Here is a 25,182-nt window from a genome sequence, read left to right on the forward strand (position 1 = left end):
CTAGCTCCAAACATCTCTGTTATTTTTCCCTCTTTGTACAACAAGAACATTTTATGCAAGAGGTGACAACATTTGACTCCACCTACGGACGGGACATTGGATTGCAATGCATCAAGAACCTGCGGTCTGTGAACATCTCTTTTTGGGCATGGAGTCTTTTTAAACAAGTGAAAATTTTAAGTGAAATTTTAAACAGAAAACTGGAAATTTCATATGATAATTACAATGTACACACCGGTATTTACAATGCGTGCAAGATAGGTACCTTTAACTCTGGAAATAGAGTTTGAGGAACTGACCATTTACTAACAACTCCAACAATTCACAATCTAGATTTTCAAGTAGGTACATATTATTTCCCTTTTCCTCTGAAATTTGAAAGGGTCAAACCAAAGTGAATCAAATTTTCCGTGTTTACCGTTTTCTTTCGTCGGAAATCCCATCAGAGAACTAAATCTCCTAGTTGAAAAGGTCGATCCTTGGCATTTTTGTCAAAAAGGGATTTCATCTTTTGTTGGTAATTTGCTAATTTAGCCCCCACCTGTTCCCTGTTTTCGTGAAGTTCAACAAGTTGGTTTATCTTTGTGTCAAAGCACTTGGCTCTTCCTCCGCTTCCTGCAGTAACTTTGGCCTTGGCATTACCGATTGGATTGGGAAGATTGCAGCCTTACCATACACTAGCTCGAAAGGCGATTTTCTAGTGGATCATTTGTGAGTCACTCGGTTGGCCCAGAGGGCTAACTTCAATTGGGTGTCCCAGTTCCTCTGATTGTCGGTGATGAGCTTCTTCAGCACTCTCACCAAGGTTTTGTTTGAGGATTTAGCTAAACCGTTTCCTTGAGGATAGTAGGTAGTGGAGTGCCCGATGATGATATTAAATTTCTGACAGAAGCTGATGAATTTTTCAAACTTGAAAACTTGAGCATTGTCAGTGATGATTTTGGTAGGACAACCAAAACGAGATAATATGTTCTCCTCCATAAATTTGATTACCACTGAATCGGTAGTGTTTTTAGTTGGGATGGCCTCTACCCACTTAGCGAAATAATTCGTGGTCGTTAATATCCACTTATGTTGGCCGCTGGAGGGTGGGTTTATCTCACCTATGAAGTCTAGTCCCCACTGTCTGAAGGGTTCTTCCACGTGCACCGAGATCAAGGGGAGAGGAGAAAGTTTTTGTCTCTCAGCAAAGACTTGACACTTCTGACGTGACCTGACTTGGGAATGAACATTTCCAAACAGTGTAGGCCAGTAGATGCTTTGAGGATTTTGTGAGTTGTGGTCTTCCAGTTGTAATGACCTCCACAAACTCCTCCATGAAAGTCTTCAATCACTTTATGAGTCTCGCCTGCTACCAAACATAACAACAAGACACCCACCGGATCCTTCCAGTAGAGTTGACCATTAGATGTGATGTACTTTTGAGCTTGTTTGCATTCTCAACGTCCTGTATTTTGATTTATCCAGCCCTAGTGGGCGCCTCAGGAATAAGAGATAATGGATGATATTCTTATGCCAAGGTGATCCCTCATATATAGCACGGATCTTTTGCTCTGATGTTTTAATCCCATTATATTGAACTTTTGTTCTGCCTTCCTCTATTATCAGGTTTATTCCCAAAGCTTGGCAATCAGATTTTGATAAAACCTTGGCCAATCCCTGGCCTTTTATGAGCTTAGTAGGCTTTATATCTAACTCATATTCATGTATCTTTGCTATCCACCTAGCCCTTTTTCCTTCACTATCTCCTTGCACAAGGATGTCCTTGACCGCTATCGTTGGGACAAATGTTGTGATTTCTGACTATAGCACATACACTCGAAATGCCTTCAAAGCTTTGACTAGTGCATAGGCTTGTTTCTCCAAGATGTTATATTTCAGCTTAGCATCCCTTAGGACTTGGTTGAAGAAGGAAATGGGTTGTTCATAACCATCGTTATTGTCCTGCAACAGAACTACAGAAATAGTATGTGGAGAAGCAAAAGAAAAGATATAGAAAGGCGTTGAGTAGTCAGGGTTGACTAGTACTGGTGCTTCAGCCAAAGCTTCTTTAATTCTAGTAAAAGAATCTTGGGAGTCAGGGCTCCATTTGACTTCATTTTCCCTTTTTAGCATATCTGTAATACCCTATATTATTTCTGAATAGTTGGGTATGAACCTTCTCAAGAAATTGATTCTCCCCAAAAAGGCTTGGACCTCTTTCTTATTTCTGGGTAGAGGAATGTGACTGATAGCTTCGACTCACTTAGGATCAATTTTCACTCCTTGCGCTACTATGTGTCCTAGTAGCTTCCCCTCACTCAGGGCAAACTGAGATTTCTTGGGATTCAAAGATAGTCCATACCTCTTGCATTTCTCAAAGGTGAGCTTCAAGTGGAGGATGTGTTCTTCATCGGTCTTAGAGAAGACTGTGATATCGTCCAAATATACCACTACAAACTTGTCTTGCTCCCCTACAAAAGCTATATCCATAGCTCTCTGAAACGTGGCCCCTGCATTAATAAGACCGAAAGGCATGCGAGCATACATGAAAGTTCCCCACAAGGTGGTGAAAGCAGTCTTCTTCTGATCATCAAGGTGGACTGCCACTTGGTTGTAACTAGAGAACCCATCCATCATGGACATTCTGACTGACCCAACCACCTTCTACAATATGTAATCCATCTTAGGCAGCGGGTAGTTGTCTTTCAACAATGCCTGTTAAGGTTCCGAAAATCTACACAGCCTTATTTCTCCATTCTTTTTCCGCACTGGGACTAAGTTGGCCACCCACTCCCAGTAAGTTAAAGGCACTATGATTTTAGCTAGTAGAAGTTTCCTCACTTCTTTTTCAATGGAAGGAAGTAAGAGTGGATTAATTTGCCTGAGCTTTTGCTTGCATGGTTTTATTCCACTCTTTAAAGGAATCTTATGATGTATGATGTTAGTATCAAATGCTTTTAAATCCTCATAAGACCAAGAAAAAACATCCTTATAGATTTTGAAGAGATTTAAATACCTTTGTTTATATTGCGAGGGGATTCCTTTTGATAGTATGACCATCTGGGGTTCATCCTCTGAGCCGATATTGCAATCTTCTACTTGTTCGTCCATCTCCGGAGCCATTGGTTTGGAGGCTACATCATCCTTGTTAAATAATCTTTCCAGTGGGACTAGCCCACAAGGAATGGTATTCCCTTTCAATTGTAGAATTTTATGTCTAGCCATTGTGTCTTCCCACGAAGTTGGTTCTTGATCTGCCTCTTTTTCCTCTCCTTGATCAATAGTTGAGTTAGTGAACTCCCCAACTACTTCTATAAATCGTTTGATCTGCTCATTGTCCTCAAATACCTGCTAGTGCTTGACATTATCAGGTATAGAGGGTCTATATTTGACCTCCACCTCGTACCTAAAAAGTGGATTTTGAGGAGGTTTGAAATTGCTTGCTGCTACAGCAAGGGAATCAGCCATTCTATTTCCTTCTCTGGGCAAAAATTGGATATTAAAGGCCAGGAAGAAGTTATCAATTAAATCCCATACTTCATTCTGATAAGTCCTCAATCTCGGGTGTTTAGCCTGGCACTGATTTTTGATCTACTTTACAATCAGCTCGGAGTCTCCATGCATAGTTAAGCATTCAATATTCATATTCCTTGTTGTTTGTAGCCCAAGGAGAATGCTTCATACTCTGCCACGTTGTTGGTTGCCTCAAACTCCAGCTTGAATGAGAGGGGTATCAAGCTGCCCTCAAGAGATACCAACAATACTCTTGCTCCATTTCCCTCTTTGGAATTCGCTCTGTCAAAGCATAATTTCCACACTTTGTTTTCATCTACGTGCTGGTGGTCTAACACATCGTTAGATGTACTTGTGTTTCTTCTAAGATGATCTCATCTTCTTCTAGGAACAGGCAGGAGAGGTCACTTTCTTTTCCATACACTAGAGAATTCTTAGAACCTTCAACTGGGGTCATAGTTTTTATGAATCTGGACTCTCTATACAACCTCCTTTCTTCGCCTCCAAAAGTGGGAATAGTGGCATAAGTTAGATCTAATTTGATAGAACCCCCCACCTTGGAACCCCAAGACCTAGATAGGAGCATGCCGAATCGAGGGGGAATATCTACCACTACTATGTCCATCACTACGCTCTTCACAGGGATCTGAGTCAGGTTTACTACCAAATCTTTTATCATTCCCAAGCATTTGACCCTCTTAGGGTCAAAAGAGTATAGGTCCTTGTAGGGTCTGGTAATCTGCAAGCCAAGTTGTTCCATCACGACTAAGGGCATGAGGTTATGCGAGGCTCTGGAGTCCAACATGCAATTATGCAATAAGAGGTCATGAATTACTAGGGTCACATAGAATGGTGCAGCGGAAGGATCAAGTTCTTCAACATGAGGCCCAAAAACAACCATTGGTCTTTCTTCTTGAAGGTTTAAACAGTCATGGGTCGGTATTGAGGTGGATAGAAGCATAAACTGAGAGATTTGGGATTTATAAGTGGGATGCTTTAGAAGTTCGATTAGAGGAACAGGAATCTTTGCCTTTTCGAGTTCTTTCTGAAGATTGAATGCAGGTTGGCCTTTTCCTTCACCTCCTAGCTCTACTTCTCTTTCCTTATCACTGGAAGTTTTTATTAGAACAGGTGCCTTCTCTTCTGTGTGTTCCTCAGAGCTATTGTATTCTTTATTTGAGGAGACTTTTACCTTGGATGAGTCAGGATTCAGCTTACCTTTCCCTTTATCTGGCACTGGGGGAATATCTTGGGGAGCAATTCCCTCTTGTTTTGGTTCCCTCGACCTCTTTCTTGAAGATCTTAGATCATACCTTCAGTGTAGTTGTGCTTGCATGAAATCCGCAAACTGTTTACAATAATCACCTATGTCCTCCTCATTTATTGTTGCTTCTCTATCATGACTTGTCTCCTAGTGAGCCATGTTTTCCTGTTCTCCTTCAGAGAAAGAGGAATACAAGTTTCCCTACATCTCATGTGTATCCGATGGTTGTTCATCGGGATCATCTTCTAAATATAAAGGAGGGATCTGATCAAGTTGATCTTTTCTTTCCCTTTGAAGTATCTGCAATGGTGGCCTTCTGTATTGTGGGTTATAACCTCAGTTGTTACCTTGAGCATTCTGTTTCAGGAGACTCTTGTTCTCAAGCTCAAGCTTCACCACCTTATGCGATAAACTCTTGATGAGTTTATCCATTTCTTCCCATTTCAGATCTGGTGATTCTTTAGCTTGACCAGAGCAAGATGTTTCTTCTTTCCCCTTTCTTCTCAGTAGGTTCACCCTTTTCTCTCGACTTCCCTGCCAAGGTGAAATTTGCTTCTACCTCAAGAGCATAAACTTGGAGTTGATCCAAAGTGCGAGACTTCCTTTCTCTTAGGGTAAAATCAAATTCGGATTCAAAGGCTCCCACAAATACTACGCGCGCAGCAGCTTGAGGAGGCTTTCTCTCAACAGGCAGGTTATTATACTTCTTATTGAAACTTTTTATGAATTCCGAAATATCCTCTTCTGGCTTCTTCCTTATAGCATTGAACTCTGTGAGGACATACTTATGATTTCTTTTTTCACCCCACTTTTGTGTGAAAGAGTTTTTGAGTTCCTCCCAGGTAGTGATGGATGCATTAGGTAGGGCTTTGAACCACTTTCTGGCTTCTCCATCATGGGATTGTAAAAGGAGTCTCAAGACCACATCCAGTTGTTCTACATTTAGATTCTCAGCAAAAGCACAAAAGGTTTCAATGTGTCTCTATGCAGTGTTTTCATCCAACCCATTGAACCTAGGCAGAAGCTTTAGGTAGTCCTGAGGCATAGCACTCAGGGATTGAGGTAAATCAAGAGGGGCATATTTATTCAGTAAAAAAACCGGAACAACCATCTGAATTAATGGAGGGGGATTGAGATTTGCCGCAGGAACTTGGGCCAAAACCACAGTGGTTGGAGTGGCTAGACTAAGAGTAGGGTATGTAAGGATCTTAGGAGTAAAGCATGAGCAGTGAATGACAGCATGTTGGGAGTTGGATGAGGAAGTTTCAAAGAATGATGAGACAGTAGCATAGGTAGTAGGATTTTTCTCCTTCCAGACTCTTCTGAAAAATAATTTCTCTAGGCCAGATACAGATGGGGTTTTCTGTTGAGAGGTATCTGAGCGAGTGTGAGGCTTTCTAAAAGCCAAGATGATAAATGATAATGAGATTTGTGGAGTTGCCAAGGTGATGAGGATGCAATCAAAACGTCTTTTCTCACCTACACAAAGAGTGCTTAACTTGTCGTATCCCAAGGGGGAAATTCTTCAATACGTTCCCCGGCAACGACGCCAAAAGATGTTGTCACTTCCAGAGGCAACCTTGGATTTCTTAAGAGACCAGTGCCTGGAACATCTATATTTTGTGTGTCTCATATGATTCTCAGGAAACTGGAGACATCACATATATTTTTGTACATATATATAATAAACAGCATGGGTTGGTTCATTCATCTAAAGACATAAGCCATGTATTTTTTGTACTTCTTCACATATACAACTCACAAAAATATATGTATAAACTAGTGGAGGCCGAGTAGTTCAAGGACCTACAGTTTAATAAGCTTTGGCAGAGCAATGAGAGAAGATAAGGAGATAGAATAACTCGTCACATAGAGCTTGAAGCGTCAAGAATTCTACACTCATCACATAGAGCTTGAAGCATCAAGAATTCTACACTTATCTGAGTTAAAGGTAGACATAATGGATGAAAGAGGATTGGGTGCGATGATTCATGGAGCGCAATTTTAAAGATATAATCTCAAAGATCCATACAAGCACATGCATTAACGAGTCAATACAAATGAATCTGTAAGAACATATGAAACATTTCTAGCAGCTACGATTACATGAAATCAGAGAGGAAACATGAACATAATGGAATTTAAATAGAGGGGTAACATACTGTAGTACTCGAAGGAGGAATCACCACCATTTCCTTAATATTCTGAAAGATGCATATCATAAAGTCATATAGTCTCGAAAATAACATGTAGTTATTTCTTTAGGATTCTGAACCTTTGTGAAGTGTTGCTTCCCACTATTTATCTAGAGAGGGGAGCATTGAACAGTAATTACAACAAAATATCTCAATTGAGCCTTAGCTGTCAGATCAACTAGCTGTCTCGGCCTGGGATGGCTTTGTGGCCCAAAAATGACTACAAAAGATTAATAGCTTCATTAAATTGTGACACATTACATGATAACAAAACAAGTCAACAATTAGATGAAAACACCAGCAAAATATCTCCTTGCCCATCCCTGGGATCGCCTTTGATTGGGTAATTGATTTGTCATGATCTTCCTTCTCTGGTACTCAGCTGGTTCCAGTTGCTTCTGCCTTTACTGCTTGAATCGCTCATTCTCCAGAGCTGGGAGTGGTTCGACAGTGAGTTTCACGTCACGGTACAGCACAGAGGTCATTAGGGCAATACATTGTCTTCCCTCTGCATGGACCTCCATGTTGAATCATCAAGTCTTCTATACATTCATTTACTCATAGTAGGGTTGGGCATGGTACAACCGAGTTCATTTTCCCTGTCTGTGTTGACCCTGTTTTCTTGTCACGAGGGAATTTACGAGGTTAGCCCATGTTGACTTCTGAATGCTCCATGTCCTTCTTAAATATTTCAGCTGCCAACCCATTGCATCTTTAAAGCCCTATATATTCCATCGTCGGGCGACTATTTTCTCAGTACTTTTGTATTAAAAGACCTTATAGAATGGCGCATTCCAATCCACTTTAGCCCCTTTTGCTTTTAGCCCCTTTTCTTTCATATGATCAGGGGCTATGACCAGGCGCTAGGGCCTATGCACTCCCCTCTAGGGTTCTTTTACCTTCATTACATTTTCCAAGGCATTCTGAGTGCCTTAACACTAGAGGCCCAAATCTCGGCGATTTTAATGTTATCGGCATTCGACAGTTTCATGACGTTGTATTTGTTTGCACCCTTTGATACTTGCGATCGCCGATATGCGAGATCGCCTGTCCTGCTTAGCTCTTGGTTATTTGCTCTTCCCATGTCCATTGGCTAGCCCCCTTATCAGAGCCCCCAATCGGAGGTTCGCAATCGATGAATTCCTCGTGATGCATGATGCGTTGCTATCCCCGATCGCTGATTACCGATTGATGACGTCGTCAGTGCCACGTGTCGCTTCCTAAGGGGTGACACGTGTCACCTGGATATGCCCCCGTCTTCCCTGAAAGTGATAGATCAGCATGCCATGTGTCCTTCCTACTTCCATGTCATGATGACGCCAGTTCCACTGTGTCTTTACCAAATACAATAATACTCTGCCACGTGGCCCCCTGGAGGAGAGAGAAAAGGCTGGTTTTTCGCAGATTTCCTTTGCAAATCATTTTCAGCCTTTCCCGGTGATTTACACTTATCGACATATTCCTCACGCAATTTCTTAAGAGTGGTCAGTTGAAATTGTCAATTGCCGATTTGCAATATGTTTGGGCGGTTGTGATCGCCGATATGTCACATGGTATGAGGTGCAATCCCCTTGATTACTGCACTGCACACTGTACCTTGGACCAAAGATCTCTGATTGTCGATATTGGCAATTGTTGGTTTGCTCTGACCTCCACTACTGCTGCTTCGAAAAAATCCGAGATGTGGGATCTGGGGTTTGCACTTAGGAAATTTTCTTTTGCCTTTTCAATCGAAGATGCCTATAGATCCTCTGCAAGGGCCCAAGTGGTGGAATGAATGCTGCCATGACATCGTACAAGTCCTGGGACACCTGCCAAAAGTGTTGGTCTTCTATGGGGGCCTCCTAGGCATAATGTAGCAAGCATATCACCATCATACCAAAAGTGGATCGCTAATAGTCTCTGAGCATCAATGAAGATCCGTGGAGTGTTGTCTGTTGTTGTGGAGGCCAATGGCTCTCTATGCACCTTATATGTGCCAATGTAGACCTTTGGGGGTTAGGATCCCGTATAAGGAAACCAAACCCAAATGGAAACCAAACCCAAATGGAAACCACCTGTAATCTTGCATAAGATCCAATGCGCCCCCTAGGCTTCCAATACAACCAGTCATTAAAATAAACGAGTAAAAGAGTTTACAAACCATGGATAACAAAGTGGGCACTTCATAATGGCATGCCCTTCTATAATGGACTTTGGCATGTGTTAGTGTCTCCCAGCTCCAAAGGGGGTTAACCAAGTACCTTATTAGGTGGTTTCAACCCTTAAAGGGGATAATATGTCCAAGGTACATCCCTCTAATGGAGGTGGCAAGTGATAAATAAGTGGAAAGGAGTATGGAATGGGAGCGGCAATCCTGGGCCACATATTGGGGCATAGGGGTAGCTAGATAAGGGGAAGTCCACACCTGGGTATGTAATGTGTAGGAAGGAGCAATTGTGGTACATGAGGTTCCCGGGCTTGATTTTTCCACCCTTATTTATATGTGTGTTGCCTTTTATGAATTTTCTTTAATTAACTGCTCGGAGCTCAAAGGACAAGAGGCATGATGTGTAAGATAAAGCAGTGATTACCCCCTTTTAGGTAGGGCGGTTCCTTTCCCTCTAAGGGTTGGGACAATCATGGGTTCCTTAATGATAAAGGAGGCTCATCTAGGGCCTATGGAACCAAGGTAATGACAATGGGTTGGGGTAGAGCTTATGTATTGGCTTTTTCCCACCTGCTAATTATTTTTTTCCAGACCATCTTTTGCATTTTGCGGTGCAATTTCCTGTTAAACGTGGCCAATTATGCTTTTTCCTTTTTCTTTTAGTTGCTTCAACCTCCAGGACATCATTCCAAGCCTGACCCAAGGTGGGGGCAAGGGGATAGGGACGTTGGCCCTATGTGGACCCAAAATGAAAATGTGGAACCAAGTGGGAGAAATGATGAATGGGGTATAGTGAGTGGAAAGGGAGTAATATATGCGGATAAAGGAGTGGGACCACACACCCAAAGAACCAAATGGTCAATAAAGGAGATCCCACAGGACTAAGATCCAATGGTAACAACCAAAAGAGATCAAGGGGACAAGAGCACAAACTAAGCCCACCATTTCCGCCGAATCCCCCCATCAATCCATACCCAGAAGAATCCATGATAACTAAACCCAATACTCAATTACCAAATGACAAGACATACCTTTAAATTCGAGAGGCCCACCTTCAAACATATGACCAATACAGGTGGGTGAGGGACCACATGGTTGACTCAGGTGGCTGAGAAATGGCACAACGAGCTAGTAGGAGGCTGCAATCGCTGTCAACTGAGGTTCATCATGGAGAAAAATTTCTCTTGGGGATATCACCCACGAAGTGCTGAGGTTGAGCATAGTCTGATAAAGATTTTTCCTTTTAAACTGAGCATAGTCGATCCATTTTAATGGGCTAGAGCAAGAGGCTGAGCATAGTCGATCCATTTTAATGGGCTAGAGCAAGAGGCTGAGCATAGTCAATACATTTTAATGGCTAGAGCAAGAGGCTGAGCATAGTCTGATAAGGATTTTTCCTTTTAAATTGTTAAATTTCAATAAGATTCTAAATATTTAGGCTCTCTTAAAGCCAAATGGAAATAGGAAGTGAAATTGGGGACGGCTATTAGAGAGAAATGAAAGCCAAGATAAATAATTGGTGCAATAGATCGTTGTCTATGAAGTCCTTGAAAAAATCAGAAAGATTTGTCTTAAATTCCCTAGGTCAAGGTGGGAACAGAATGAGAGAACCCCACTGGAAAAATGGCAGGGTGTAGAAATGCCAAGGGAGGAAAGTTGATGGAGTTTGAAGAATATCCGCCTTTTTAGAATTTCTTTGGCTGCAAAAAGCTTGTAGAGAGTCCTTACAAAATAATGATTGTAGAGAAACATTATAGAACAAAAACACAAGGCCAAGGACCTCCATGGACTGGATTAGAAACCTCTGAAGCAATATAAAAATGTTCCAATTCAACGATAAGCCCTTGCACAGGCCCTTGTGGTGATTTGAAATCATTAAACTTGGAAAGTAGGAAACGGTAAGCAGGTTAGATTTGGTTCTAACACTATTTGGTGTTGTGGAAGGATAAGCTTGACAAAAAAAATTATTGGATTCCTTCAAGATAGATGTATTTACACTCTAAATCAAGTGGGGGACCCACATTCTACAGAGATCTGGAAACAGGGTTGGAAAACTGTATGGTTAATGAGCTTTGAGGGAGAACAGGAAGTGCTATGGAATGTTTATAAAGAAAGTCTTAAGAGAGAGCATATCAAGTTGAAGGATGATGGGGAAGCTCTTGCTTGGGCAAATAAAAATAATAGGGGTGAATATACAGTGTGCCTTGGATACATTCCCCCAAGAATATACAGTGCTCATACATTCCCCCAGGATCATACAGTCGGGATACCCAATGGTTTCAAAGGGCTCCAATAGCGAACCAGTGCCCAGTTCATCCCCCATACCCCGGCCATTAGACTCAGGAGACCCTGACATCATCGTCTGATCTCTCTCCCTCACTCTCTCTCTGATGACATCATCGTAGTAATGGACACGTTGTGAATCGGGTCTATTGGAAGAAGGATCTCTATCTACAAGGATGGTGATTGATGATGAATTGCAGGGGACACATTAGTGAGTTAAACGTGAAAATTTTAGAAATTATATTAAAACAGGCAATAAGTGGATTATAGAATTCAATGGGTATTATAGCAGGTTGGAACTACAAGAAGTAGAGATTGGTAACTGAACAATAGATTGCATTGGACACTTTTGTGAATTGGATATATGGGAAGAAGAGCCTTTATCTAGATGAAAAGAGAACCGATGGTGAATTGTACTGGACAGATAGTGAGTCAAATCGACAGGATGTATGGACTCAGGTTAATGACTAGACAATGTATTGCACTGAACACAGAGGTGAGTTGTAAAAGTAGAGAGCAAACTATGCTCATGAACCTGAACCTGATGATTGTCATATCTATGTGGGTTGGATTGAGCTCAGTCACATCTATGTGGGATGGATTGGGAATGGTTTATAATCATAGATTAAAGTATGCTCATGAGCCTGAACATGATGGTTATCATGAGCTGGATCAAACTAAATACTATCAAGGATGTCATCTTGTACACGCAAGGATTGGTAATTGTTTGGGTTAACAATTTATGAGAGGAGAGCATGTCCTTTAGTAGTGTAGTTCAAACTTCAACTAAGTAGATGTCATCCAACACTCTCTATTACTCTTGTTTCTTATCACAATAATATAGAATATTGATATTTCAATATGCTGTGGTCTAACTCATGGTTCAACTAAGTAGATGTCATCCAACACTCTCTTACTCTTGTTTCTTATCAAGATGATATAGAATATTGGTATTTCAATATGCTGTGGTATAACTCTTCTACATTTTGGTCCTTTTCCAGTTACATATTTTTCAGCCAATTTTGTCTGAAATCCAGCAAGAATTTGTTGGAATCACAAGTTTAAGCTGTGTAGTCTGCACAATCCAAGTACCTCTGGGTTTTTCAGGGTGCTGAATCGATATATGCATTCAAAAACACATTTAAAAAAAAAAAAACCAAAAATCACAATATTTATAAAAAAAGGCATCACCAGATTTAGATAAAAAAAAAGAAAAACAAAACGTAGAACAGTTAGACTATGCCTTTCAATATTGTGGGTTTGATATTGAATTTACAATGAAAATTGTATGGCAAGCCTAATCTTCTTGGTTGTGGAACACTTCCAATTGGTTTCTTCTCCCAATGTTCTGATGGACAAGGCCTTTCGGAGAATATGTTCAACCTTGCCAAGAGAGGCATGATAAATGGTATCATTGTTATTTACATTTTGTGCATTACTGGTTTTCTATATTTACAAAGAAAGAAACCAATGGTGCGTAGCCAAGCAATTGACCTAGCATTGTATTTACAAGGATAACATAAATAGTGAGCCCCAAGAGAAAGCTGTTAAGAAATCTTTATGAAACATTCTCAAGCATTTGGAAAGGTGCTTCCATACCCCAAGCCCCAGAGAAAATTATATATATCATTCTCAAATATTATAGGTGTTACTGAAAACGATTGATTGTGCTTGGAACATCCCCAAACATTAATGCAAGCTATTGATTGCTTTCTTTAGCTTCCTAGAACTATATACATTCTGAATCTTACCGTATTTCCTAACTATTTTGATCTTATTTTTCATATTTACGAAGCAAGAAACTAGATTAGCACAAAATATGAACATATTTGTATTAGGATCTGATTGTAATCACTAAATTAGGCTCTTCCTTGTTATGTCATAGCATCTAGGTAAATGATGTACAGGCAACAAAAGGAAAGCAGAATCTTCTAGAGCTCACAGACACAAATAAAAAACACTTCCTACGGTAATCAGTTCACTTTAAGAGATGAGTAAACACACCTCCAAGAGCAAGAAGTTTTTCAACTCGAGCAACTATATGTTTCCCATACGTGTACTTTTTCAGTGCATGTAAGTGAACTCTTATACGAGTAAGTAGCTTCTCCCTTTGTTGATCATTACAAGTTTCAAGAACCTTCTGAACTACATAATTAGCATATTGATCTTTCATCATTGCCTGCACCATTAAAGCATGATTAGCACTGTTGAAATGTTTGAAAAGGCAAATGAAGTCTCTCAGTCCTACTTTTCTTGCCTCCAAATATGCAAATACTTTGATCATTATAAATTGTAAAACGTAATAACGTCAACATTCTACCCATTCCTCTAAGAAATTTGATACTACTGACATCCATCATTGACATTATTCAATCAGTTAGGAACACTTCCTAAGAACTCTTATAATTACCAAAGCACTATAAAAATAAGGTTATGACTTATGAAAAATAAAGGGTAACCTATTGTTAAAAAAAATGCCAATGAAATCTTGCAATACCATTTTACTTAGCTCCACATTATTGATAATATATAATAGTCATTTCCCTAAAACAATATTCAATGCTTCCATCCATGAAAATGCTTCATGCAATTAGTTAGATAATTTCTTTTCCTGGGCTCTTATAACTAGCAAAGCATTAGAACATACGGTGTTATGAATTACAGAGGACAGCTTCTTTAAAAGCTGTTTAATGATTCTGAAACACAAATACAAGTATACAATCCCAATCCTTGAAAATCCATGTTACACTTCAAAAGATATGCCAACCTATAAAAAAGTGTAAAATAGATATTTCAATGACAGAGCATTTCAAAAATATACTTTGATAGAGCTTCTTTCTTTTGTATTTCTTTCAAATACATTTCCAGCGCAAACCCACCAGACACTTCCCTCATTCCATGGATGGTACCCAGGGTACACTAGATTCTGTAGAACCTCGAGGCTTTGTCAACAATATGTTCATAAAGAACTCAACATGTCACTTGCAGTAATCGACCTTAAAGCTTTTTTCTTGCAAGATGGAAGTTAATTTTATATCAATCAGTCACCTGAACCTGCAGAGTTTTATGGAAATAAATATGCAGATGTTCAGAGGAAAACAGCCTATCCAAATTAAAGATTCATCCAAAAGTCATACAGATGTCAGCAATGTCACATGGTTCGAGTTCGAGTTCTGGAACAGCAATGATTAGGTTCGGTTTGAGTTTGAATTTCTTGATGAGGTTCATCATTAGGTTTGTATATATAGATATATATAGGATAAAATAGTAAGAAATCAACATCAATAAACATAAAAAATGTTATCGCGGACATGGAAACTGCAAGGATAAATTACAAGCTTGAGTTGTGACATGAGGTTTTGAGTTTTGATATATGGACTTGGTCAATGACTATGAGGTTTGCCGAACCTCAAAACAAATTTAAGGTTAGCAGAACCTCAAAATAAATTTAAGGTTAGCAGAACCTCAAAAAAATTTTAAGGTTCGCCAAAATTCGAACCTCAAGGTTAAAGTTACAAAGCTTGTGACATAGGATGTCAGAGATAACTCCAATGTGGGTACATGAATGTTGTGCCGCAAGTGCAGCATTGTAACATCTCTCACTTATCTGACCTAAAACCAGCAAGATCCATGTTAACCACAGATCAAGTGCCAAAACGGATCAAGTCCTATCAGTAAATTTTTTGATCATTTAATATTGATCTACACTAGTTGTAATCTCACTCAACTCAGTAGACTCAAAACTCAAAACTTAAGTAGATATCGGTATGTGAAATATAGTTCTGATTATTGTCAATATATGTATACACACACACACATAAAAATAATGTTTCAAAATACATAATTATATTTATACATTATTTTCATGAAAATATTGTCTAAATCTGGTATCTCTCTTCTTATTTCTCTATATGGCAGCTTTTACATTAGATTTATATATAAAAGCTCTCTCTTTCATATATATAGAAATATTTTATTTTCATTTGTATATATGTTTGTCTAACACGTCAATTGAGTTTAGCTTTGGTGTTGGGTGGAATCATTGTATCCTCCCCACCTAGGTTTATGTCTCATTACTTGACATATTGACGCTCTGGAATAGAGTAACTTTGTTGCACTCTTATACTAAAGGCTAGCTTAGTGCCAGCATCCTCTTTCTTGCCTTCAGGCTGAGAGGGAGACTGACTTTCTTCCCCATGCGGTGCCCAAGTCCAAAAAATATAAGAAGGACCCATCTATTTAAGAGCCTATACTGAGGGTTGGCCTCGTACCAGCAACCTCTCTCTTGCCTTCGGGCTGAGAGGGAGGCCAACTTTTTTCGCTGGGCGGTACTTAATGCCCAAAAAATTTAAGGGGGACTCATCTAGCTCTTAGAGCAACATTTCTTCTCCTTTTCCTGTTGTATTGGACATGCATCTTGATCTAATAATTTTGCGAAACTGTTTGCACTCAAGCTTCTACTCCAACTAAAAGATTTCCTTCAGATATCTGAGATTTATATATACGGGGACTCTTTAAATGTGATCAATTGATGTGTTGTCGCACAGAATGTCTAGGCACAACGACAACAGCTCAGAATGGGGGTTGTCACCCTGATCCCCAATCTCTCCATTTAAGTTGTCTCCCAACAACAGGCTAAGGGGCCTAGACACTACGGAAAGGGAATGAAGGAGAACTAATTGGGAACCAACCAGTTCATGGGACACAGTGAAGTGACCAAATAATTGTTTTAGATTTAGCAAGACTTATAGGATTCAATTAGATTTAAATCACTGATACCAGTGGCTTATGGAGTCAACAATCTTGCTAGGAAATTTAGGACCAAGTAATTGATATACAATTGCTGCTTGGCTGAATAATTATGTTATATGAAATGCAAATCTTAAAACTAATGTGAGATGGAGAAATCTTGGTTAATTTTAGTTAAATGCCTATCTAAGTTTTAACTCTTCGATCCTTCCTATATTGAGCCTAATTCTATAGTAAATGGCAAAGAGAAGATAAGGTGAAGCACACTAAGGTGTGATTAACGATACTTCTCCTGAAAATCTAACATAATCGGTGCCTCTGGCGCTGCAGAGAATTGCGGCTCTAACAACTCCAAGGTCACTGTTTTAAGTTCTATTTAAAAGCAAGCTTCTCAAGCAAAGATGGATGGGTACCTATCTTTCTATCAACCAAGCTTACACTTAAAGTAAATTTTAGTTATGCAAAGCTAACCTAATATTCAAATGAACGAGACGATTAGAATATGGATCAAGATGAAGCTAGATTCAAGGATTGAAATGCGCTTATGTCACGATTTATTTATGAGTTATTTATCAAATCCCTTAATCGCCAAAATGAATGTCCACTTCACTAGATTGAAGATAAACTTCTCAACAATATGCTTAAAATATCACAATATAATGTCCAATTAAATCACAAGCTTATCACTTCAATTTATATAGATTTTTTCCCATGCAATTATAGCTCAAAGAAAACAAAAACCTTTTCACAATTTTTCAATATCATCTTCAAGATAAATGTCAATTATATAGATGCTCAACTAGGAAATGAAAGACATGCAATTTATCACAATTCAATGAAAGAGTACTTAATAATTACTTGAAAAATTCGCAAAAATTTAATATGCAATAATATCCAACAATTCAAGTAATTAAACCACTCTTAGAATTAATTAAATGACGAGCAATCTCAATAGATGTCAAGCATAAAAATGTTCAAAACCCTTAGCATGCAAAAACTTAAGCAAATAAATTTTGAAAATCAATTACCATGTAGAGCCATGAAATTCAAATGCTAGACACTTCAAACAATTCCAGATTTAAAATAATTTCCTTAAATGCTTCAATCCAAAAAAAAAAACATATATATATATATATATAACAAAAACCTTTTCACAATTTTTCAATATCATCTTCAAGATAAATGTCAATTATATAGATGCTCAACTAGGAAATGAAAGACATGCAATTTATCACAATTCAATGAAAGAGTACTTAATAATTACTTGAAAAATTCGCAAAAATTTAATATGCAATAATATCCAATAATTCAAGTAATTAAACCACGCTTAGAATTAATTAAATGACGAGCAATCTCAATAGATGTCAAGCATAAAAATGTTCAAAACCCTTAGCATGCAAAAACTTAAGCAATTAAATTTCGAAAATCAATTACCATGTAGAACCATGAAATTCAAATGCTAGACACTTCAAACAATTCCGGATTTAAAATAATTTCCTTAAATGCTTCAATCCAAAAAAAAAAACATATATATATATATATATATATATATATATATATATATATATATATATATTTAAATGTAACTTGACTATAGAGAAATTAAAAAAAAAAAATTAACGCCACAAAATTTTCCTTTTAAAAATTTGAAGTCCCAAACCCCTAACACAAAACCCCCAAGAAGAAACTTTTAGATAAACCAATTTAATTATTCCTTCGACAAATTTAACGTGATAAAGTTCATGAATGAAGAAAGATTTTAATGTGGCGGTTGTGAAAATCAAAAAGGGACTTAATTAAATTTCTAATGGGCCAAAGACCACATAAAAATTTAAACTTGAAATGTGAAAAAACAAAATTTAAATCTTTTTTAAAGTCAAAAATAAAAAACGAAATTTTTATAATTTTTGTTTTGTTTAAAAAAAAAAGCAAAATCAAAATAAAAATAAAAAAGAAAAGCAAGCACATAAAAAAAAATTGAATTCTTTTTGTTTTTGTAATACTTTACCTTAACAACAACAACAAAAAATTAAAACAAATAATGAAAAAGGGAAATCGGAAAGGGAAGTCGAAAGTGAGTGGGAAAGCGTAGGGTTGCAAGTTGAAGGCAACGACAAAGAAGAGGAGGAGCGTTTTGTGTGCAAGTCAAAAACGAGGGAGCTCGAAACGCAACGGAGCTAGCAACGATCTGGAAGAGGAGCCACAACAAGGGAATAGCAGATGGGAGGCGCAATGAGCAAGAGACTGAGTTGAGAGGAATGCTAAAGAGGAGGGACACGAATGGCAATGGACAACACGCAGAGAAGAAAGAAAAGGAGGCTCGAGGGTCAGCCACACAGCAAGGGAATGGAGAAACGCAACAGGAAGAAGAGGGTTTGCAAGTTGGGGAATAGCGAGGAGAAAAACATAAGCAAATAAATTTTGAAAATCAATTACCATGTAAAGCCATGAAATTCAAATGCTAGACACTTCAAACAATTCCAGATTTAAAATAAATTCATTAAATGCTTCAATACAGAAACTATAAAATATATATATATATATTCAAACTTTAGAGATAGTTTAAAAATATTTAAATGTGCCTTGACTATAGAGAAATTTAAAAAAATTTAACACCACAAAATTTTCCCTTTAAAAATTTAAAGTCCCAAACCCCTAACACAAAAGCCCCAAGAAGAAACTTTTAGATAAAACAATTTAATTATTCCTTAGACAAATTTAACATGATAAAGTTCATGAATGAAGAAAGATTTTAATGTGGCGGATGTGAAATTCAAAAAGGGGCTTAATTAAATTTTTAATGGGCCAAAGGCCACATAAAAATTTAAACTTGAAATGTGAAAGCACAAAAAAGTTAGAACAAAAAATGAAAAAGGTAAATCAGAAAGGGAAGTTGCAGGTTGAAGGCAACGACGAAGAAGAGGAGGAGCGTTTTGTGTGCAAGTCAAAGATGAGGGAGCTCAAAACGCAGCGGAGCTAGCAACGATCCGGAAGAGGAGCCACAACAAGGGAACAACGGATGGGAGGAGCAATGAGCGGGAGACTAAGCTGAGAGGAATGCTAAAGAGGAGGGACGTGAATGGCAATGGACAACACACAAAGAAGAAAGGAAAGGAGGCTCGAGGGTCGGCAACGCAGCAAGGAAATGGAGAAACACAACAGGAAGAGGAGGGTTTGCAAGTTGAGGAGCAGCGAGGAGAGAAATCGTGAGGGAAAAATGGAACGCAGGCAGCAAGGGAACTAACGCGATTTGGCAGAGAGGAATGCTAAGCTACAGCCGCAGAGAAGATAGGAGATCCGAAACAACTGAAAAAAGCATAGGGTAAGAAAAACGAAGAGGTGAAGGAGTGAAGAAAATCGAATTTTTGCAAAGACATGAAAAAACGCAGCAGAAAAGAGGAGTGATTTTTGAAGGGCTTCGAGGCATCAAATGGAAACCCAAGAACCTCAAAACAAAACCCAAAAAAATAAATTTCAAACCAATATATTTTGCTTTAAAATTTGTTCTCAGAAAAACCACATATCTAAATTTGAAACCCTCAGACTGAAAATAATTTTGAATAAGTTGTCCCTGCAAAATGGTATTGAGGCCAGATCTTGCCCTCCAAGGTCTAGATCTGACTCCAAATTAAATTTCTCCTTCAGATCCGCACCTGCAAAATTGAAAACAAAAATACCGAGATATACAAAAATGAATAAAAACCCCAAAACCCAAGTTATAAAATTTTCAGATCTATACAAAATATTTACAGATCTATGCACAAGAGTTGTGGATCTGTAAGATCTGAGGAGTATGAGTCCAACTTCGCTCCCAGATCTTAAGATCTAAGGCTCTTAATAGCCAGATCTATCAAATTTTCCACAAAATATTTAAAAGATAAATTTTGAGTTTTTAGAGAGGTACTAGCCCAAAAACACCCTACAGAAAAATTAATCATTAGATAAATCTTGAAGCTTATATGAGGTAGGCTCTTTAGAAAATATGTGTTGCGAGTTGGTTGGTGCAACCGAGGACTATCCCCAAACGCACAATGAAAACTTGAGAGACCTTCTACAAACACTAGATCAACCATCAAATCAAGTAGAGAAATAGAATAACAATAAAATTCTGAAGAAATAGAGATAACTGCTAATTTAATCAGAAGTTATAATGTTACCCTAAATCCAACAAACTGAATAAGATACATGTAATCAAATTATTCTAAGAGAGCTATTGATTGATAGTTTTCACATAATATTAAGCAGAAATTAAAACAATATTACCATAAATTCATGAAGAGGAACACTACCGCAAATTGAAACCCCAAAAGCTTTTGCATTAACTCTAGAAAGTACACAAGAGAGCTTGAGAGCTTAGTACATGATTCAAAGATCAGACGAAAAAATACACTGACATCGACCTCTAATTTATAAATAAATTCTCCAACGGCTAGTTGGCTTGATACTTGTCAAATTAATCTTGACCGTTCATAAAAGTTTAATTAACCTTTAATCATCACCATCGAGATTATTTATTTTTTAAAGAAAAATCGAGTTTTTCATTTAATTGATTTTTAATTAACTCAAAATTAATTGTTTTGAGTTTGTTTCCTCAAAAATTGACTTTGACTTTACCACAAAGGCCTAGGCTCCAAAATTTCTTGATTTCTTCAATATTCCCTTGGTCTGTGACCTCCAAAAATTAACTTCTTTAAAACCCACGAATTTCGCCTTTGAAGAATTTAATTTTACCTAGGACACAATATTAATTAAATTTCTGGCATAGGATTTTAATTTAATTTTGCCAAAAAATTTAATTAATTGACTTATTAGGGGATTAATAATTTTTCCAAAACCCTCTAATATTTAACCATGGTGTGTAATTATGAGGCACCATGCACTGAATATTTTTTACATCGAGATATTACATTTTAATACATGACGGGGAAACACCCATTCGTTATAGACCCTCAAATATCTACCCAATTTTGTGACTCAAAATATGATCTAGTAGACCAAGTAATTTGTAATAAAATAATCTAGTCAATTAGCTAGGATTATTCCCAAATTATTTTTACAAGGACTCGATAAAAAGCACTAAGACTCACTTATATCTTGACAACAAAATCCACCTTCGCTTTGGGGTGAGGTTGAAGGGAAAAACTCTTCCGATCGTTTGTGTCTAGAAACACAAATGAATCAGTGAGACAAAAACCTCCTAAGATAGGATCCAGTTGCTTAGCTACCAGCAGCATAACCATTTCTTTAAGCATCTAAGCCAGCATGTAAACAAGATGTACCTCCATAGTATAATATCCCATCTCAATATTGAATTGTCTGCCCCATAGCTAGTAGCACCTATAGCGCCTATAGCACCTAGAGCAAATCATCTATAAGCAGCTAGAGAAGATCCAGTTCCTGGTCCATACGATCCAGTACTTAGCAGTATACTGAGCACCTGGGTGTGTTATTTCCTTTCTTTCATAAGCACCTGCACCGGGACTGCCCGTCATCTGCACTTATGTTATGCCCGAACCACATAGCTGATCCGATTTTTGGTGAAGCTTAGTTAGGCTTTCTCTTCACCCCTCTATGCGTTGAACCGACCTTCGCGCTTCGCTTCGCAGCGTTGGCTTCATCCTAAATGCTGGAAGGAATTAGCATGGATAAATATAACGCAGGAAGGTCCGGAGGGTCTTGCGCTTCCGAGTGCAAGGACCCGACAGGGGGCTCGACTGATAAGGACCCTTTAGGGTGCTCGACCATATTCTTTTTTATCAGCTCCCTTGGCGGAGGTTTTGGACATTATCCCAACTAATTTGGCCGTTTTAGTTTGGCGGAGGATGCGTAAGCAGGCTCGACCATAAGGGAGAGGTTTTCAAGATTAGGGCGCGGAACCACTCCCCGCGCTTTTCGACTTGATCCACTGCTCAACTGATAAGGACCGGAGGCGCTCGACCATAGGGAGAGGACCCTTTAGGGGGGCTCGACTGTTAAGGACCCTTTAGGGGGCTCGACTGACCTAGGTTGTTACATACATGATGGTCTTACTAAGATCATTTACATTATAACCATGTAGGGGTTTACATTTTTAACAAATTGTTGACTTATGACGAAATCTGAATGATGTCAACACTTGAACATGATAGATCCCTTTTTCGAAAAAATGGGTGTACTGCTATGGGGTTGTTGACACAGAGTGGTCAACAGGGTCAACTGGAAATCTCGTTTAAAAAATCATACCCTCTTGCCTCTTTTCCAAAATATTTTATAAAAGGAAAAAGGCTTAAGTGTCATGGCAACTTACTAACAAGTGCCCTGATATCATTTTTTTAAAAGTCATTAATAAAACCATGACTTTGTAACATTTCAACCTTAGTATTGGCTTGTTAATACTCCAACAGCCAACTAACACTGCAATACTAGTTTTAGATAGTAACCTCCCTCCATCAACAAAATTACAAGGATGATTGCATCAATAATATAGGATACTAGTTTATTTTTCAGCATCTCCTATTTCCAAGCCCTGGGGCTTGTTACAGTGTTCCATTAAATTGTCATCTCCCCCAACTTGAACATAAAATTTATTGACATCCACCTAAGCAAATCATTTTGACCTCTCTTTTTCCCAATGGAAGAATCCACCTACTCTCATCTATTCTCACCAAAGTAGGAATCCACCTAAGCAAAAATATGTTGCCATCTCTTCTTAATGAAGAGGGATAGTATTCAGCTTGAATAGTGGAGTACTCAACTCATGAAAGAATCTTTGTTAGATGTTACTTGGAAGTAATAATCTTCTTCCTCGTTTGATTAATTTCTTCTTTCTATTCTTCTTTTTCTAACTTTCAATCCATCTTTCAGTTCTCCTTACTTTGCCTTTGAGTACATCATCTGCGACCTATTTCCACAACAAATATTTCTTCCCTCGTATGCAATGTTCTCTCATGTGCTTTCAATTTTTTTTCCTTTGCTAAAATAGATTCTGTCATCCTTTTCATCATCATACTCAAGTATTTCCTTTGCCACATGCATCAAAATCATTGTCTCTAAAGATTATGATTGAATATTGTTGAGTGTAAATACAATTTCACTGCATTTGGATGGTAAATTGTCTAATAAAACAATCTTAGCCTCGTTCTCTCCTACTTTGGCACCTACTTATTTCCAATGTTGTATTGATGCCTAGAACACATATATGGTTGGAAACAGATTTCTCTGTACCCATTTTAATACCAAAAATGCTTTCATTCACAGAAATTTTGCATTATGAACTTTTTGTCCAAATTCAAATGTTGGAGATGTGTATCAAACATAGCTAGACCATTATTGGATTTGCCTCGAGTTTGAAACCTACAAGTGCCCACCCCACTAATTATTCAAACTGTATCGGCTTTGTTTCAAAACTGCTAACAATGTTTTGTACAATTACGTTTATTGAATGCAATTGCATCTTCACTTTCTATTGTGAAAATTCTTCGTGTTTTATTTTCCTATCATGTCTTTCATTTTTCAGATTGTTAGGCACAAGCTTCTTCGGTGGAATGAAAGAATAATTCAAAATACTTGGGATGTTTCTTCCCTTTAAACAAAAATTCCTCTGCCAAATAAATAAATTATGGTATATCTCATCCTTTTTTTATTGTATAAGAATTTCAGTTTAAAGAATACTCTCTATTTCTGAAAAACACATAACAGTTTTCTGAACACTAAAATAAATAACTGGGCCAGACCAACTTTGGTCTATCCGACCTGTTACTGCAAAATCCGTTACCTTACTGCAAAGCCTCACTAAGCAACCTATATTGAGCACAGCACCCAGAGAGCTACCATTGTCACCTCAGCAATTACTCCCCTCATTTTAGTCAGTAAACGCAATCCACCACAAGGAATCTTCTCTCGTAGATCTTTGAAATCAAGTAACCCAATTTGACTTTGGCTAAATCCCCCCCCCCAAGGTACTAAAACAAGATTTGACCTGGGAATAAATATGCAATAATTAGGGTTTTGGGTGGATTAAGGTATAATTCCAAGAGAGTGAGTTCAAGGGTTCTTCCCATCAACATACAATCAAGAAATTATACTTGGATATCATAAACTAGGGTTTTAAACCAGAAATTGCAGCAAACAATTAGTTTATAACAACAATCAAAAAAGCCTCAGAATTTATGATAAAGAAGTGTAAAATTTGGGCTAATTAATGAGTAAACATTTGTGGCAGGAAACACATATAGCAGCGCAACAAACCCTAGACGTCAACCCTAATTTACGGTTCATAAATGCATGTAAAACGACATTTTTACTTTTCCAATAAATGAATACAAGCCCTAATCCTAGCACAATAATAACCGCGGCAAATAATTCTGAGTATTTGTGCTTTTGCTGTAAGTGAACTCTATTTTATCCTTGAAAACATAAAATAAGAAAAGTTTTAGGGTTTCTAAAGGTGTGGCACAACACATGAGACCAATGTCTTTCTCAATCTAGAGCTAATGGCGTCTAGGAGTAAAAATATATGCAAGAGAAGAGATGGCTGTGAATTCAAAAAAATTAAGGGAGACAAACTTGTATCGCTTAAATCTTTACCCTAGTGTCATTCTATCTTCTTTGGAGATATAAACGGAGAGGACTAAACCTAGGTCACCTCAAAGAAACTTGATGAAAATCTTGTGCAAGAAGATTTTGGAGCCATACAACATCAACCAAACCTTGGTGAAATTTTAATTAAACACTAATTCATCAACAAGAACAAGATGGAAGAATATAACTTAATTAGCATAGCATGTCATCAAAGAATCAACAATAATCATCCAAGAGAGAGAACCATCACTGAAAAAGTCTCAAAAAAATAAGCTACACTAGTGAACCGTAGCGCACAAAAGAGAAAAAACAAATTACTAATGAGAGTTGATCTCCAAGTGTAACCATGAAGGAATAAGAGGAATGGACCTCCTATTTGTACAAGCCTAGGTAGGTCAATTTCATCTAAATTGGCTTTAAGAAGCCCTTGAATACAAGTAATCCATGAAATAAGTGACTATATCACTAACTTGACCTGAAAAATATCC

At 38.0% G+C, this 25,182-nt stretch overlaps 1 protein-coding gene across 4 annotated transcripts in view; it reads right to left on the bottom strand.

The window, feature by feature from the left end:
* Window positions 1-25,182, bottom strand: part of LOC149178143 (pumilio homolog 1-like) — a 136,043-nt gene that overhangs the window by 19,146 nt on the left and 91,715 nt on the right. For all 4 annotated transcript variants that reach the window (XM_089420280.1, XM_089420279.1, XM_089420281.1 and 1 more), the window contains exon 10: window positions 13,391-13,565. In XM_089420280.1, the coding sequence (XP_089276406.1) occupies window positions 13,391-13,565 (175 nt within the window). The remainder of the gene's footprint in view (window positions 1-13,390; window positions 13,566-25,182) is intronic.

Source organism: Pinus tabuliformis, chromosome 4_1 (genome assembly GCF_031772625.1).
Source record: "Pinus tabuliformis cultivar Carrire ecotype Pingquan chromosome 4_1, CPIR1, whole genome shotgun sequence".
NCBI classification, from domain to species: domain Eukaryota; kingdom Viridiplantae; phylum Streptophyta; class Pinopsida; order Pinales; family Pinaceae; genus Pinus; species Pinus tabuliformis.